The 18,502-nt window shown below is 38.1% G+C and overlaps 1 protein-coding gene across 1 annotated transcript in view; it reads right to left on the reverse strand.

Annotated features, from left to right (window-relative positions):
* The window catches only part of ADGRB3 (adhesion G protein-coupled receptor B3), an 802,747-nt gene that overhangs the window by 369,761 nt on the left and 414,484 nt on the right, over window positions 1-18,502 (reverse strand). Inside the window, exons 12-13 of the mRNA XM_059942117.1 lie at window positions 2,738-2,887; window positions 1,823-1,898 (exon numbers count right to left, since the gene is read on the reverse strand). Coding sequence (XP_059798100.1) covers window positions 1,823-1,898; window positions 2,738-2,887 — 226 coding nt within the window. The remainder of the gene's footprint in view (window positions 1-1,822; window positions 1,899-2,737; window positions 2,888-18,502) is intronic.

An 18,502-nucleotide genomic window follows, 5' to 3' on the forward strand; every position in this document is an offset into this window, starting at 1 on the left:
TAAAGGTGCTTCTATTTTGAAGTTGAACTGAAGGCAGATGATGACTGAGTGACTGAACAAGTTTATAAATTTCTTGTTATGTTAAATTGAAATTAAAACCCAAGTCATCAGATTGTGAGTTAGTGCCTAGTGTAGAATTCCTGCAAGATTAGCTTTACGCAAACGAACTCCCAGTGGAAATAAGGGTCTGACTTTGAGTATCCGGGTACTTTTTTTTTTTTTTTAATTACTTAATTATTTATTTATTTATGGCTGCGTTGGGTCTTCATTGCTGCGTGCGGGCTTTCTCTAGTTGCGGCAAGCGGGGGCTACTCTTCATTGCGGTGCGTGGGCCTCTCATCGCGGTGGCTTCTCTTGTTGCGGAGCACGGGCTCTAGGTGTGCTGGCTTCAGTAGCTGTGGCACATGGGCTCAGTAGTTGTGGCGCACGGGCTTAGTTGCCCCACAGCATGTGGGATCTTCCCGGACCAAGGATGGAACCCGTGTCCCCTGCATTGGCAGGCGGATTCTTAACCAACTGTGCCACCAGCAAAGTCCTTATCTGGGTACTTTTAACTTTAGCACATTTCCCCTCAAATAAACATACACAGCAATAGAGTTGGTGTAACTATAAATCAATTTTAGCTGTGAGTAATCGTACAGACCAATGTGTTTTAATAAAACCCATGGCAAAGTTGAGAGTAAATATATTAGCTTTGAAAATCTGTTAGTAGAACAAAACCAAACACAAACCTATTCAAATTCAGGAACCCCAAATTCCATCCAGAGAGGAAGGGCGTTAAAGAAAGCTAGATTTCCCAGAGTTGTCTCTGTGGTCAAAACATCCCTCTGGATGATTCACAGACTATAATAATAATTCGCCGCACATAGATTTTCTCCAAATAATCGTGTCTAACTGCAGCTGTTATTGCTTCCTTGGGAGACCTTTTCCTGCTGGACTGAACTCTAATTGTTTTTATTTATTAGACCATTTGTTAGGCCCCTGGTATAACTGTACACATCATTCGCAGTCTCTCCTCTTGAAAAACTTAAAGCTTTATTCATGAGGCTGTGGGTACGTGCTCACGGCCGTGTGGCTGTATTTAACTAAAATACAACTTTGTCTCAGTCCTCCACAGTGAGGTGGGGTGGAGGAAACAGGTCACCAAGAGTGAGAACAGCACCATCCAGAGAGATGCGTATCATGTTTTCTGTACAATCTGGTAAAATAGTTAAGACGGCAGAGCAAATAAATTAATGTCGGTAGAATTACTATCTGTAATTGTTTCTTTTTAATGTCTGGGAGGAAAGAAATCAATGGATTTCTTCCAAAATTCGTCCTCTAATTGAACAACAACATTTTTCTTAATGTAACTGTAATTGAATATTTATCTAGAGGCAAATTGAGATCTTGTGCAGATGAACAAAACCAAGTATTCCCCGCCATCATGACACTCCTTTAATTTCATGTAATGCTGACGAACAGTACAAGTAAGTACAAATAAAGGGAGAAGATAGATTCATTTTAAAATGATCCATTCTATTAATAGAGCCTTGAAGTTTTCTTTTTCTTACTTTTTTTCCCTTGGTCTTAAGGCAAGTCATGATTAGTTACAAAAGAATTACACAGCTATAATCAGGAACCAAAATTGTCTTTCCTAGTTGTTTTGCAATGCACAATATGCTAATAAGCTGTTCATTAAATGGGTATTTTCTATTTCATTTAAGAAAAAAAAGCCCTTTGTATTACCAAACTTTGTTTGACTGTTTTCATAGAATGAGCTAGAATCATATATTTGGAATCATTTACAGAGATTACAACAGCTTATTACTTTGTAGCTTACCTCAGAGTGGGCAAAATTAGATCTAAGTTTTTGTACAGGACTGCTCCAAGAACAAAGACTGATGATTCATCTAATTCTAGAAAGAATAAAATTTAAAAATATTAGCAAAACAGCAAGAAAAATACTGTGTCTTATAAAACCTTAATCTCCTAATTACAAGGGGATTCCAGTATCTGCTGATGCAAAGCCAGGTATAAGAAATGCCTTCTTAACTGTGCCGGGCAAGTGAGCCCACACACTGCATGCATTAATTGTAGCTCCAGAAGATGTACTTTCAGTGGTTTTGTGTCATGAAGTAACTTTCCTGCAGGCTGAGACAAGAAGCGGCTGTAGTTACGGCTAAGGAGTTTAAATTCCCAATGATATGGGGGAGAGCCAATTCTCTTTTGGAGCTCTCAGTTAAAATGTCAAAATTTCCAACGTAAGAATTAAGACCACAATGTCACTCTTGAAAAGGGCCATTAAATTTTAGAGGCTACCGAAGATGTGCTTAAAACTTAATTTTTTGTTAGATTTGTTTTTAGATACCAACTTTTTTTTAAAAAAGTGAGGCAGAAACAATTATTTTGCATGGAATGGAAAATCCAACACATTTCAATACCGAAACTTAAAATCTTAGGCCAAGTGCTTTACACTGGGATGAGACTGCCAGCACTGAAATTTGACCCTGACAAGCTCGGGTCTATAATTTGCACTTGTATTTTTTTTTTTTTTTTTCATTTTAATAGATCCTTTCCTCAAGTAAATTCAGATTTAAAGCCCAAATTAGGTTTTCTATAGTTACAAAATGAGTTTAGAGTCGTGATTGCAGACTGTTTCCTGAATTGCTTAATACATGGGAATTTATGCCAAGTGTATTATTAAATTGAACTTATAAATTTTTTGTTCGAGGCTTAAATTATTTCACATATTTACCTTTTGATGATACGGGGGTAAAGATGCTCTTTGGAATGACCACCCTGTCTTCTGAGTTTCTTGCCCAGTCAACCATGCCCTTCCGTCCTTTCATTGGGAAGTTGATGTCTGTTAGAACAGAGGCTGCAGGAAGCTTCTGAATGCTAGCCACTGTGAAGAAAGAAGTAATGATGTCAACTAAAATCTTTCAGTGCTATCAAAATTGATCAAATTAAACCTTGCAGTATATTAAGAATAAAATTTCCAGTCCTAATTGTATTTATCAGAGCTATAAAACATGCTGATTCCTTCAAATTAGAGGATATTCATTAGGGCTGCTGACTTTTCCTTATTAATTTGGTTTCTGTTGCTTTCAGCAGGCATCATACAGTGACGGTCAGCGGCTGGGTGGACAGTTTCCCGAGCACGGACAGGTGCGGTCATCCCCGTTGTTCATGATTGGCCTCCATTCCCATTGTTAGAATCCCCTACTGTATTTTTGTTAAATATTTTGATTAACACACCTGATTCACAGACTGACATTTTCATTTAACTCTGAACTTTGTCTTCAGAGCAAGTTTTCTGCACCTACCTCTGAACACTATCTTTGGAACAAATATTTCCTGGATGAGATGGGATACCACGAAGACATGAAAAACAAACACATTGCTCTGGGAGACAGACCGTCAGGATTCAAATAATGAAGCACTAAAAATGCCATAACCACAGAGGCAGTATACTATGCAGAAGTGTTTAACGAATAGGACAGTAATAACAAACGATTCTTAAAATGCACACCCACAATTGAAAATAATAAATGTGTATATGTGAATGGAGAATTCTGTCTTTACTCACAGTAAGTATTTTAATATATATTGAGAAAATTAATGAATAATATGTTTGGTTATGCCTGAATATATTTTTATTATATATATTGTATATATACACTCACATACACATCTATATGTAACTACATATAACAAAACTATGATAGTAAACACTCAAGCACTTATTGAGTGCACAGAGTTTCAATTAAGAAATGTAATCTGTAGAGCTTTTACATAGGTCCACACTTGTTCCACATTAAAGTTTCAGGTGTTCCCTGGAAGATTTAAATGGAAATATGATGAGGAAACTCTAAAAGCTATCCCAATAAGAAAGGTGAAGTAAGAAACCATTAGACGCCTCATAAGTGGATTTCATTCAAAAGAAACTTGTAATTAAAACAAGAGAGGATGAAAACTAAGAATTTAACAATATTAGTTGTATAAATCTATTACCGTACCACAGGCTTAGTTGCAAATTAAACTGGTAATGTATTACTATATTTTATTAAAGCTCTTTCAGGCAATTATACACATCCATTTTCAGCATAGGATAGAATTTCATTTGGCCTATAATTTGACATAATAAGCTTAAAAAAGGATTTTGTAACTAAATGTTGAAGGAAAGAGGGTGCTGGGTAACTCATAAATTATTATGGATGTGAAAGGCTGTTTTTGGACCACATCTCTAATTCTTTTAGTTTCTTTAATAATTTGAACAATATAGTCTTGATTGTCCAGAAATAACCCAGTTCATGTGTCCTAAAGGGTCCAAAGCCTCCAGTGCATACAGATGGACAGATCAGCACATTAGTAGCATGCTTTTTCTTAAGGGCCCTACAAGCTTTATCCAATATGCAAAACTAAGTTCATCTACTTCCAAATTCCTTGACTCTAACTTTGGTTGTCTTGGTGTTTAGAGGAAATTTATTTCACCTCTCTGCTCTAAAAACTGATGAAAAGAAATGAAGGTTTTTCTGATTTCTGGTTTCTACTATAAAGGAAAACAAACAAGAGATAAACTGTTGGATCTTGAGGTCTAATAATTCCTCTGTTTCTATATACATTGGATAGAAAACAAAAATAAATAAACAAACAAAAGGAATAAATAACATATGGAGGAAGCTTATTCTGTACCAATTATATATCACTTTATCCTGAATAAATGCTGGTCTAATACCTTATTCTTAAAAATATAAAAATGAGATAATTATACATGCATGTATCTCACATTATGAAATGCATTCATTCTTCAGTTGGAGGTACATTGGGTATTAAATGATGACTATATAGATTAGATCGACTTTTGAGTCTAGACTAAAGGAATATAAAAATCAATTAGGATCACTAACTTCTGCAAGAAGTCCTTTAAGTTGCATAGTATTGAGCATCAGAAGGATATAAAAACAAACATGTATTCATTAATTTTAGTAGATACGTAGTCCAAAAAGTAAGATGGTATTTTCAATAAATACATTATGAAAAGGGATATGACTTCACAGACTGATAAGCTTCAAATCTAGCCTTCAAATTATCAGTATACATGTTCTTTAAAATATGCAGTATTTAAAATTGTACATCTTTACCTTAAACCTACTTAGGAAGATGCCTAAGGTGACACTGCTGTTCTTCATGACCATGCAGTAATTAATTAACATGAAAAACTATTTCCATACAGCAAAAATGATTTACAGATGACTTTTATTTTCTCCTTCTTTCAGTCCCTGTACCACACTTGGACCAATCCAATCCTCAATTCCTTCCCTTCTTCACTGAAGTTCTCCAAAACCCTCAGGCAAAATTTAAATGCAGTTAGTCTTTAGGGAACTAGGGAGCTCAAAAGAGGTAAGATTAAAAATGAATACCTTACATATATCCAGAGAAAACCATAATTCAAAAAGATACATGCACCCCAATGTTCATAGCAGCACTATTCACAATAGCCAAGACATGGAAGCAACCTAAATGTCCATCAACAGATGAATGGGTAAAGAAGATGTGATACATATATACAATGGAATATTACTCAGCCATAAAAAAGGAATGAAATAATGTCATTTGCAGCAACATGGATGGACCTAGAGATTATCATACTAAGTGAAGTAAGTCAGACAGAGAAAGAAAAATAGCTTATGATATCATTTCTATGCGGAATCTAAAAAAGTGATACAAATGAACTTATTTACAAAACAGAAATAGATTCACAGACATAGACAACAAACTGATGGTTACCAAAGAGGAAGGGGTGGGGGAGGGATAAACTAGGAAGTTGGGATTAACATATACACACTACTACATATAAAATAGTAACTAACAAGGACCTACTATATAGCACAGGGAACTAAACTCAATATATTGTAACAACTTATAAGGAAAAGAATCTGAAAACGATACAACATTATAAATCAACTATACTTCAATAAAAAAAAAGAATGCCTTAAAGTATGTCTAGAGTACATATGTGTCTAGTGCTGCCAAAGGACATCAGTGCAAAGTATGAGGGCACAATCTACGTACTTTGCTTCTGTGACAATTGTTGCATTAAAACCAATCATTGTGGGTGTTTAGATGATAGAGCGTCTTTCCTCAAAAATTGAGAAAACGTCTTTCTTACAGAAGATTAAAGTGGTTAAAAAAAAATCTCAAAGGACACAATGTCCCTGAACAAATAGGCACATCTTGAATGCTCCAAGAACTACCCTAAATTCACGGTATCGTGTTTTAATTACAACTCTAGATTTGATTTCTTATGCAATAAAAATAGGTGACTCATCATGGATAAACCTTGGAACAAACCCAGCTGACTTTCAGTTTGCATTTTTAATGCTTTCATTTTGCATTTGGATATGCAGCATAAAATCTTCTGACAGCATCATGTCTGTTATTGGCCAAGCTCTCAAAGGATTGAGGTTCGGTATAGATTTTTGCTCATCAGAAAGCATAAGGGAATTTTTGCAAATGGGCCTAAAAGCACATGAGCTGTTCTTCTGCTTTTGTTTTTTGTAACCACTGAGCTCTCCTTTGGTTCATCAAAGCAGGTGGTGCTTCTAACCTGTTCCTGAGGAAAATCATGAGGTTTCAGCCCTTTGTCCCTATTAATTGAGGTCCTGGATGATGGGGACTCTTGTCCTTTTCATCCTTGTAATGTGAATGGCCCACTACAGTTGAATCAGTTGCATCATGAACAAGAAAATAAGGGATAAATTAGGAGTTTGGGATTAACATATACATACTGCTATATATAAAAAAATAGATAATCAACAAGGACCACAGGGAACTCTACTCAATATTTTGTAATAACCTATAAGGGAAAAGAATCTGAAAAAGAATATATAAGTATATATATCACTGAATCACTTTGCTGTACACCTGAAACTAACACAACATTGAAATGAACTATACTTCAATTAAAAAAAGATATAATGAGAAAAAATAAGGCATCTGGAAGGAAAATGCTAGAGAGTGAAAGTGTACGGTAAATGGTGTAGGAAACAGCAGAATGGGCAAATGAGGGCCAGCAGAGGTAGGTGGCAGTTTACCAGAGTAGGGTAAGTGTGGACTCTGGATCTGGGCCCTGGATTCAAGTCCTTGGTAGTTTAGGCTAACTATGATGTCCTAGTTTTTTAAGGCTGGTGCCAGTTCACCTCTGATATTTTGTACAATTATAATTAGCATCCCCTATCACTCTCAAAAGTCTCATTTTAGAAGATAAATTCCAAGTTAATTTTATATGTTGTGTGACACTGGGCAAATTGCCTAACATCTCTGTGTCTCAATTTCCTCCTCTGTACCATGGGAATAATAATATTATCTACCTCACTAGGATGCTGGAGGATGAAATAAGTAACTATATGCCAAGACGCGGGAGTTGGGTGCCTAACTAGCACCTGGAGCATGGGTGGTCCTATGGAAGTGTTGGCTATTCCAGTAGGTTTTCTCATAATCACTTCCAAGGGAACTTGGGAGCTACCTCATTGTATGTCCATAGTATGATAAAGTATTTGACTTTTACAACAAACATTCTGTTTTGGTTGTCCTTCAGTGACCTTAGGCATGGGATCACATAGTCAAAACTTAATGCTGACTATATTCAGATGATCAAAGGCAGGAATTGCACTTAAAATAAATAGAGATCATCCTTTAGTACTTTAATGCACCACTAGGGAGTGAATAAGCCTTCCTTTTACTCATCCCTTCCCTCTCTCCCTCCCCCCCTCCCTCCTTTCCTTCCTTTTTTCTGATAGCTTCTGCCAGAGGCAAGAGGGTGCCTTCTCTGGTTATTTGGCTACACGAGGTCAGTTAGGTTAAAAATCTATTGGCTGCATCGTGAATGACAAATTCAATACTTCCATTGTAGCCATGGCCACAGACTGCACAGAGAACTTCAAAAGCACTACTTTTAAGCACTGACCTAAGTGCTTAATGCAGTGACTCACATTCTATAGTGAGTGGAGGGAACTTCCAAGGGAGGACCCCTAATAATCATAGGCCCTTCATCGTCGGGGGCAGATGAAGAAGAAGCTGTTTACGGGATGCCCTAAAAGCAGTCCTTCTCATTGCTTCCTTCTATTGATGTTTCCCATATATTTAAGGTTTGCATCATTTCTCATGTCTATTCAGAGGGAACAACTTACAAACGGGGTCCTGACTCACCAATATTAGAAAATTGGCCAGTTATCAAAATGGAATTGCTTGTGGAAAACATCACTCGATATTACTAGATGGTCACCTGCACAGTTTCAAAATCCTGTAAGTAAAACTTGGGAGGGAGGAAATGATGCATTGCATCAGTGTGTTAGAAAGCGACTCAACCATAATAGAAAAGAATATGAAAAAGAATGTATGTCTATGTATAACGGAATCACTTTGCTGTACAGCAGAAATTAACACAACATTGTAAATCAACTCTACCTCAATAAAATAATTAAGAAAAAAACAAAAAGGAACTCAGTTCTGCTCTTGAACCCATATCAAGCACACGGGGGCTGAGCAGAGCCTCTATGTAGTGTGACCCCCCTGGCACTTAGCAGCTTAAGAAGCCATTGTTTTCCTATGGCAATGCTGAGTGGCTTGTAAACTACTGAGGGTATTTGGGAGGGAAGGGAAGCACAGCTGATTTTATTGCACACTTGCCATGGCCTTGGCACTGTCCTTAACTGATTCAGCACATATTTATCATGTGGTTCCTCTGTGCTAGGCCCTGTTTCTAGCACAGCACTTGGCCAGATGCCTTAAACATGATACCTTATTTAATATTTAAAACAAGGCTAGGAGGTATTGGTGTTGTCAGTATCCTTATTGTTACTATCTGTACCTTCCTTTCTTAAATGAGGAAGAGGACACTTAAGTGGTGGCATTGTGATTCAAATCTCAGTTGTCTACTCAGAAGTATAGGATTTTGTACTGTGTGATGCAGTTTGATTATACTTAACACATAAACAGCAAATTTACTTTGCCTTACTGTAATATTTTTGCACTAAATATAAAAGACGGACATAGTGACTCAATTAGAGGAAATCAAACTATCTTTCTTGCCCAGCAGAAGATCAAAACTAGGCACCGGGCTTCCCTGGTGGCGCAGTGGTTGAGAATCTGCCTGCCAAGGCAGGGGACACGGGTTCGAGCCCTGGTCTGGGAAGATCCCACATGCCGCGGAGCAACTGGGCCCGTGAGCCACAACTACTGAGCACGCGCGTCTGGAGCCTGTGCTCTGCAACAAGAGAGGCCGCGATAGTGAGAGGCCCGCGCACCGCGATGAAGAGTGGCCCCCACTTGCCGCAACTAGAGAAAGCCCTCGCACAGAAACGAAGACCCGACACAGCCAAAAATAAATTAATTAATTTAAAAAAACAAAAACAAAAACAAAAAACTAGGCACCACTGAAGAGCAATGGTTATCAAAAGGGAATGCAGATATCATACATACACACACTTTAATTCGTCCATCATGATCTCCAACATCGTTTCCAGGAAACACGCAGACGTTCAAACAGAGAGATTCTGAGTTTCTCTCCTCCCCACTCTATTTCCCCCGTTTACTCTGTCTCCTTCCCAAAGGCTGGGATTGGAGTGCTGAGGGTTGCGGGGAAAGGGCAGGCTCCCTGAGAGCAGCCTGGAGCCACCGTTTCCCAGGAAACAGAGGAGGTGGGAGGGGCGTCTGCAAGGACCAGGGTGCTGAGAGCTGAGAGCATCCATCAGTGCAGCCTCCGCCATCCCCACTACAGGGTGTGGCATCCCCACATCCCAGAGCAGCACACAGAGATTTAGCTGAGAAACGTTCTTCCCACTAGGAGTTCACAGATTTGTTTTCAGAGAAAAAGCAGGCTCCCCTGATATTTAAAAGTAGGCAAACTTGATAGGCAGTCAAGAAAGTAACCATGTGGCAAGTCAAAGATTTTTTTCAACTTGCTACTTTCCAATGACATATTATACATAGTGAAACTTTAAATAATTAACCATTTTGTCTATTCCTTTCTGGCGTCAAAATCGAAAAACTTGTGAATTATTTGTGAATTATCAGCTTCAGATTCTGTTTTTTTATCCATGAGCCAGTTTCAAAGCCTGGGATCCTCTGCAGTACAAGGCATGTTTCTTATTTCTGCTCTTGGCCTTTTGGCCAGACTTCAGTGCTCTCTACGGAGGATCTCCTCAGCTTCTTCTCAGGTCACTCCTACTCCCCAACATGTAATCCTGCTGACACACATGTTTACATGATTACATGGTACATCCCCAGGCAGACACACCACCCTTGTTCAAGCTGAACTCTCTCAACCAGGGACAGGCAAACTACAACCTACGGTCCAGATCTGTCCTACAGATGTTTGTGGATAGTCTGCAAGCTAAAAGTGGTTTTCACATTTTTAAGTGGTTGAAAAACATCAAAAGAAGAATTGTATTTCTTGGCATGTGAAAATTAAATAAAATTCAAATCTCAGTGTCCACAAATAAAGCTTTATTGGAACACAGACACACCATTCATTCACATGAAGCCTAGGGCTGCTTTTAGGCAACAAGAGCAGAGTTTAACAGTTACAGCAGAGACTGTATGTTCCACAAACCCTGAAATATTTACTATCTGGCCCTTTACAGAAAAGGTTTGCCTACCCATGTTGCAGACATATATCGGAGAAAGTATTTTTAAATATTACAATCTTTCTTTAAAGAGAAATACATTCTAAAATATCTTATTTTCTGCACTTTTTCTGTTAACTATTGCATGTTCTTTCTGATGGCCTTTTTCTTTCTACGGTATGTAAAGTTTAATGAGGGAAATTTAACCTGATTATACCAATTTTCTTTCAGGTTTTAAAAAGGGTATGTCACTTATAAATTTTCATCTTCTCTACACAAGTAGTTCATGATTTCATTCCTCACACAAATACAAAACAAAATGTGATATGCAAATCAATTTTGCATGTATACCTGAATGGTAAAACCAAATCAATAAAGAAAATGCTTTAGGAAGTAAATTCTCCCTCTTCTCCCAACCAGTGAAATGAAGAACAGTATTCCTGTCCTTCCTTCCTAGAGGAAGGACCTTTAGATGATAATAAACCAAGTAAAAACAAATGAGAGCGTTTGTGTATGCAGCACTGTGTGTGTGCGTGTGTGTGTGATGTATTGTTTTGATATCTATGGGTATTCAAACCTTACCAGGGGAGTGAGGCAGGAACCTGTGAGAAGTCAAGCACCCATGCAGTCAGGAAACAACAACCGAAGTCAACAATCCCAGGGCTTCCCGAGATAGTGATCATCAATCCCCAGAAGAGTACTGGCAATGCCAAGTGCTACGACTTGACAAGAGGACGATCACTGTAGACTCAAGAGTTCTGTCTGGAAATTCATTCATCCAGCAAACTTCTATTGATCCCTGAGAGTGTTGCAAGCAGGGTCTTACCACTGAGGACCTAGCAAGTGAGCAAGAGACACAAAGTCTTTGTCCTTAATGAGCTTGCAGTCTAGTGGGGGAATGCACACAGTTCGTTAGTGAAGAAACAATTCAGATGATTCAAGGTTGTGACAGGTGGCATGAAAGAAATAACTGATGAGATGGCACGCGGTCAGTCGGCCAAGGAAGGCCTCTCTGAAGAGGGAGAATGTGGGCTGTGGTTTGACAGCTGAGTATAAGTTAGGGGAAGAAGAAAGAGCCTGTGCAGACCCAGGGCCTGGAAAAGGGCTGTGATGTTCCAGAAGTATCAGAATAGCAGTGTCTGGGTATGAGGTGAGGGAACTTACTGCACCCTAGAAAAAGAGTAATGTTTTTAATAGAGCATGAAGGTTTAGGTAGAGAAGCAGTCAAACAAAGGGCTGGAAATGACACTTTAGGCTAAGTGATCTGAGATCTAGAGCATGATCAAATTTAGAACTTAAAGATGTAAACTGGTTGTCTTCTAATTAGAAGTAATGTAAACAACGAGGCCCTACTGTAGAGCACAGAGAACTATATTCAGTATCCTGGGATAAACCACAATGGAAAAGAATATGGAAGAAGTTGTATACATACACTGAGTCACGTGTCTGTAAAGCAGAAATTAACACAACATTGTAAATCAATTATACGTGAATAAAATAAATTTTTTAAAAAAAGAAGTAATAGTTGATAATGTGGACATGGATAAGTTTCCCCCAAAAGAGAGAATACAATGGACAGATTCATTCATTCAACAAATATCAATTGAGTACCTATCACATGCCAAGCACAGTTGTGGGCACTGGAAATACACCAGTGAACAAAACAGTTAAAGTCCTTGCCCTCATGGGACCAGCATGGTATCTGAGGAGAGACAGGGGACAAACAAACAGAGCTAGATCGAATGTCAGTAACAGTAAATGATCTGCTAGAGAACGGTGAGTGGGGTCGGGGACCTTCACTAAATAGTGGAAGCTTCTTTGGTCGGCTGGCCTCCGTGCAGACACCTGCAGAAGAGACATAGTGAGCTGTGTAGACATCAAGAAAATGAGAGAAAAGAGGCTGAGAAGTGTAGTTTAGGAGAGATTCACTTTTAGAGGGTAAAGAGAAATAATCAGGGAAAGACACCAAAAAAAAAAAATGGAGAGATAAAAAGATAAACCACAATAGTAAACTAACTGTGAAACAGAAAGATGTATTTTAATAATGCCAGAGTGGCTTTACAAGAAGTCAAAGGCTTTATAAAAATTATGGAAAAGGGCCACTGGTTTAGAAAAAGGAAAACCATACTCTAAAATTAGGTTCTGGCCATGCTCTACTGCAGAGTTGGTAAACTTCCTATAAAGGGCCAAAAAGTAAATATTTTCAGCTTTGAGGGCCACCGAGTCTGCTAGGAGGACCTGGAAGCCACCCCAGACAATTCATAACTGAATGGTCATGCAAGAAAATGTGGTATTTAATCATAGAAGAACAATTATCTGATGTGACCAATATTGTGGTTCTCTAGTTCAACAAACATTTTTTGGGGAAAAACTCTTGATTTCCTGCCACCAAGGCACTTCTCCTCCATCTTCCTAGAAGGTGCCACCAGGTACTCAGATGTTTGAACCAAAAACGCAAGGGTTGTCCTGGTTTTCCTGCATCTCCTACAACCATCCATCAACACCATGCTTCTTCCCTCTGTTTCCTTTCCAGATCCTTCTGGAAGCCTCCAGTATCTCTCACCTGAGCTAATTCAAGGGCTGCCTGACAGGCTTCCTTGATTCCAGTCTTGTTCCTTCAAGTCCTTCTCTCAGAAACCAGAGTTAACTTTTAAAAATGTAAATCACACCATGTTGTTCTCTTACTTGAAAGAATTCAGTGGCCCATCAGTGCTTTTAGAGTAAAATCCAGATCCACACGAGGGCCTCCCAGGCTCCGCATGGCTGGCGCCTGCCTGTCTGTGGGTCACGACCAAACCACCGTCCTGCTCGCTGCCCCTGGTCTTTCCTCTCCACCACAGGGCTCTTCCTCTCTAACTAGAATATTCTTTTCTACTCTTATCCTCGAGTGTCTGCTAAATTGTGTTTTCCTTAGCTTGGTCTGTCTGAACCGCCCAATCTAAAGAAGTTCATCTCCCTCATTCCTCTCTATTATATCACCTGTTTATTTTCTTTATGGCTCTATATTCATAGGTAAATATTATCCAGCTTTATGTTGATTTATTATCAGCCTCACACACTGCACTATAAGCTCCAAAAGGAAAGGAATTCTCCCTATTTACTGATATGTACTAGGGTCCTAACATCTAGTAGGTTTGACACAGCTCCTTGTAAATTTTTGTAATGAATGAGGTTTTCCAAAGGCTCACTAGCAAGCACTGGGGTTTAATGTGATATCTTTGAGCCCTGAAGACAAAGACACTTGGTTTTCCAATTACATTGTGATCTTTGGCAAGTCATTTAACTGCATTTTACCTTGACCATCTGTAGAAAATCAATAGCCTTTCATGAGGATTAAGCCAAAGACAGCTCATTTCTTACACACAGTAGGACTTGATATATGTCAGTTTCCTTTTATCCTTCACCTCAACCATTCTCCGCCTTGTAAAAAACACCGTGGAAGATCCAAAATTTAAAAAGAAAAAAATCCTTGCATAGAAAGAAACTACAATCTGGTGAGACACCTGTTTAACACAAATATCTTCAGTATGGGTCGAACGGGTATAAGAACTCTTCTTCTGAACTCCAAACCTGCCTACTTCAACTCTTCAATGGTATGTCTCCAGGCATCTCCAGTGTAGCATCTCTGGAGCTTAACTCTTGATTTCCACCCACTCTTCATCAAAATATTCTTTCCCTTAGCAGCCTTTTCCATCTCTAACAGGGTACCTCCACCTACCCTTTTCTCAGGACACTAAACAGTAAGTTATCCTCCATATTCACCTGCCAGAAGGCCATTCATCACTGTGGTCACTGTTTCTCTTCCAAAACATAACTCAAACTTGGCCCCTTATGTCCTCCTTGATGGCCACCCAAGAATCCACCAAGACATGGAAACAATCTAAATATCCATCAACAGAGGAATGGATAAAAAAGATGTGGTACATATATACAATGGAATACTACTCAGCCATGAAAAAGAATGAAATAATGCCATTTGCAGCAACATGGATGAACCTAGAGATTATCATACTAGATGAAGTAAGTCAGACAGACAAATATCGTAGGATGTCACTCATACATGGAATCTAAAAAATGATACAAGTGAACTTATTAACAAAACAGAAACAGACTTGCAGATATTGAAAACAAACTTATGGTTACCAAAGTGGAAACATGGAGGGGAGGGATAAATCATGAGCTTGGGATGAACACACACACACTACTCTATATAAGATAGCTAACCAACAACAACAAAAAGAATGACTGTTGGGAGGAAAATGAATACAGGAGCTCTATATTTGTGAACATCCTTTCTTTCCCCTCAAGCTCAGAAAACAGTTTTGGTCTTTGGATCATAAAACCAAACAACCCAAAATAATCCCCAAATAACAATTACTCTTCCTCACTACACACATGCACGCACAAACACATAAAAACACACACTCTAAGACTGAGTGCTCTATTTCACTACAAAAATTTATATGTCATTAAAAAGGGCACACAAACCAATTACAACTTTGCCTATGTAGTCTAAAGTGTACTGCTCAATAATATACTTACTTTGCTGTTAAGAAATTGATATTTTAGAAGTAAACATTACATATTTCTAATCTACTAGGATACTTTTTGAAATATTATGGATTCTTGGAATAAATTTTAAAGATGATAGAGATTATCCTCTTTAGTAAAAACATTATTACATTTTAGGGAAGGCAAAGAAAAAATTGAAGGAGTTAGGGAAAGTTAAAAGAGAATTAATCAGGCAATGAGTTTGGGGAAAGCAAAAGGAGACTGCCTAGAAAAAAGGAGAGGACAATTAAGGCTCTCAAATAATGAAGACAAGATTCTTCAAAAGGAGGAAGGTTCATACTTCAAAAAGTAATAAAGTAGCCCAAATGGATATTGAAGTTGACCATTAAAACGTTTTGTAGTGGCAAAGGAAACATTTCAGTATCTTCGTCCCAACTATATCCCCCTGTATTCCTACTGCACTTTAGAGCCCTTTTAATAATTTCAGCGTATCAAGCTTTATTTGATATCAGAATATATATTTGGATATATGAACTTTTATCCAATGTAAATCATTCCTGTATGAACTGTTCAGTCCCTACGAATATAAAATCCTATTTTGTAGTTATCAGCTGCAACTTGAATAAAATTACTGTCCAGCATATAAGGTTATGTGGCCATTACAGCCTGTTATTATTGGGTTTTCAATTCAGTTTAACTTTTATTAAAAAGTATCTTCATTCTCTGATGTAACTTTAAAGGAAAAAACATGAATTTTCCCCTAAGCCCATAGTATGAATTTTAATGGTATCTAAAAGAACTGCATTTTGGTTGATAAATATTTTAGGACATATACACAAGGGCACACTCATTCACACCTGCTCTCTCGTATTCATATGCCACCGACCAAAACAGAAGATAAAATTAAAGAAAACACATTAAACTAACCACATAAGTCATTAGTTACATTTCTAAAGTTAAAGTTCTTCACATGAAAAATTTACGTGGGCAACAAACGCAGAAAAATATTCTGGACTATGCAAAAGACATTATTTAAGGACAAAAGAGAACTAATTCATTTATGAATTCATGAGGATTTAGCACTACAGAATTATTTAATGCATCTAAAGGGACAGTTGATACAATTTTGCAGGTGATGGATTACGTGTTAAGGGGCAGAAATTATAAAATTAAAGCCGAAAAAATTCTTCTGTATAAATCATTCAGGAGAGCTAGGATTTGACTAATGACAAATAAATACATGGAAGAGAGGAACTTCTTAATATAGCAAAGTACAAGTACCAATGAAATGTTTTTGGGTCATTTGTGTCATTACACTACAGAAGACAACTGCATAACAAACTATCTCCAAACAGACAGGCATGGCACCAGTGGTTTTCCAGATTTAGTTACAGTATCTACCTAGAAGTCTGGGATCCTGGCTGCTTTGTTAAATAAACAGTAAGTGTACTATTGAGATTAAGAATAACGACAACAACCAAAAGCTTAGGGTCTTAAATTTAGGTAGCAACTTTGGAAGCTCCCTGGAGGAGCAGACTGTGAATATGGGGATGGAGTGACCTGACCAAAGTCACATACCCTATCAGTAGCAGAGCCCATATCTGGCCCTACATTTGTCCACTATCAATTACTGAGGGCCTATTACATGCCAGATGATGTGTATATCTTTAATCTTTACAATAACACTTCAGGAAAGATATCATTACCTCTACTTTAGAAAGGAGCACACTGAGGGATTTAGAGATGAAATAATCTGCAGAAGGTCAGTTAGTTGTGATATAGCCAAGGTTTGCAGCCAGTTGGGCTCGAAAGCCAGCGTGTTTTCTTGGATACAAAACAGCATCCCCGCTTCCACTGTGTAAAAGAGTATCAGTCTTTAACTTTAATCTGGGTCAGAGTTTTCTGTCAAATTCAGATGAGAACCTTTTTTTTTTTTTGGAATTCAGTGAAGGAAACAATGGAGAAGAGGAACAATTTAGCACAGAATTCTTGGTCTAACCAAATAAAATAAGACATTTGAAAAGGTGAAACTATAAAAAGGAAAAAAATGAAAAAAATTGTTAAAAGGGAATCAGTACTTCTTTTCACTGGTTATTGTTGTAGAGGCAAAGTGCTATTGCCATAGAGATAAGCAATTATTGCCATAGAGACAGTTAAAATGGGACTGTATTTCATATTCACACAAACTCATGGCAACATCCTTCTAATACAGTTGAACAGCAAAATCAGAAAGATGGCCTGCTGTGTGACAATTTTAGTGATTCCAAATCCTTATGGCATAAACCAATAGAGACCAGACATGTTATTTTATAACAATCAAATGTTGTGTTTAGTTGGCTTTAGGTTTTATGTTCCTATTCTAGTCTATAAGTGTGAGTCTATTAGACTCCGAAGGAACTGATTCAAAGAGAAGAATGAAGTCAGACTGGGAAGACCTATCCTTCCAGCATCTTTTAGAGGCAGTGTCTGCAGGGAACTAGGAAGCCATCCACTTTCCAACATGGCCCTGTGCTAATCCCACCTCTGAAAGCCTTTCCCTGATGGGAATCCTCCCCATCCCAGTCCAGCTGATGGACTGAGGCAAAGCACTGATTCCTTTAGGCAAAGCTCTTCACAGCTTCCTGAGGGCACAAAAGTCACAGTAACTTCTCTGCAGAAACTCATGTTCTTTATAGAGAATAGTTAAAACTCAAATCCAAAATGTGTGTGGTTAGGTCTAGGTGTCAAGGTGTGTGAAACCCAAGAATTCTGTCTGCATTCTCACCAGAAATCTTAATTTTTGAAATTGTGGTTTTCTATCTCAGGACAGCTTCCACAATTCATGTCCCATACACCAAGATGTAGCCCTAAGACATACCTCTTCACCGTCTCTGTAACACACATGTCATCCTTTAGGCTTTAAACTCTTCCTCCTTAGATATGCACAGCTATGCTAGAAGCCAGCTTGGCCTCTGCTTTTCCTGTTCCTGCTTCTACGCTGTTGAGCATCATTGTGACAGTGTATGTTGTACATTTCCTACTGAGGTTTGTGTGACCTCATTAGGTTACTTCAGACCATGAGCATTTTCCCTGTAAATATAAAATCCAACAGAAATGATGGGCCTAGGCCAAAGATTTGGTCTTTACCTAGGCATTCTCCCCCAGACAGTTACTGAAGGGATGGAGAACGAATGAATGACAAATAAGTTCACAAAATTTTCACTGGCCAAGATATGTTATAAAAGATTCAGAAAAAAGCATCATTCAGGCATCTAAAGGTTAACCCTCATTTTACTTTGATGCAGAAATACAGAATACATGAGTAAGATTTCCCTAGAGTCGTATCAAAAGCTACAGTGAAGTTCTTTATATGACAGAAGTAGGTTAGCGTGTGGTTGGCT

The sequence above is a fragment of the Balaenoptera ricei genome, chromosome 12 (assembly GCF_028023285.1).
Source record: "Balaenoptera ricei isolate mBalRic1 chromosome 12, mBalRic1.hap2, whole genome shotgun sequence".
NCBI classification, from domain to species: Eukaryota; Metazoa; Chordata; class Mammalia; order Artiodactyla; family Balaenopteridae; genus Balaenoptera; species Balaenoptera ricei.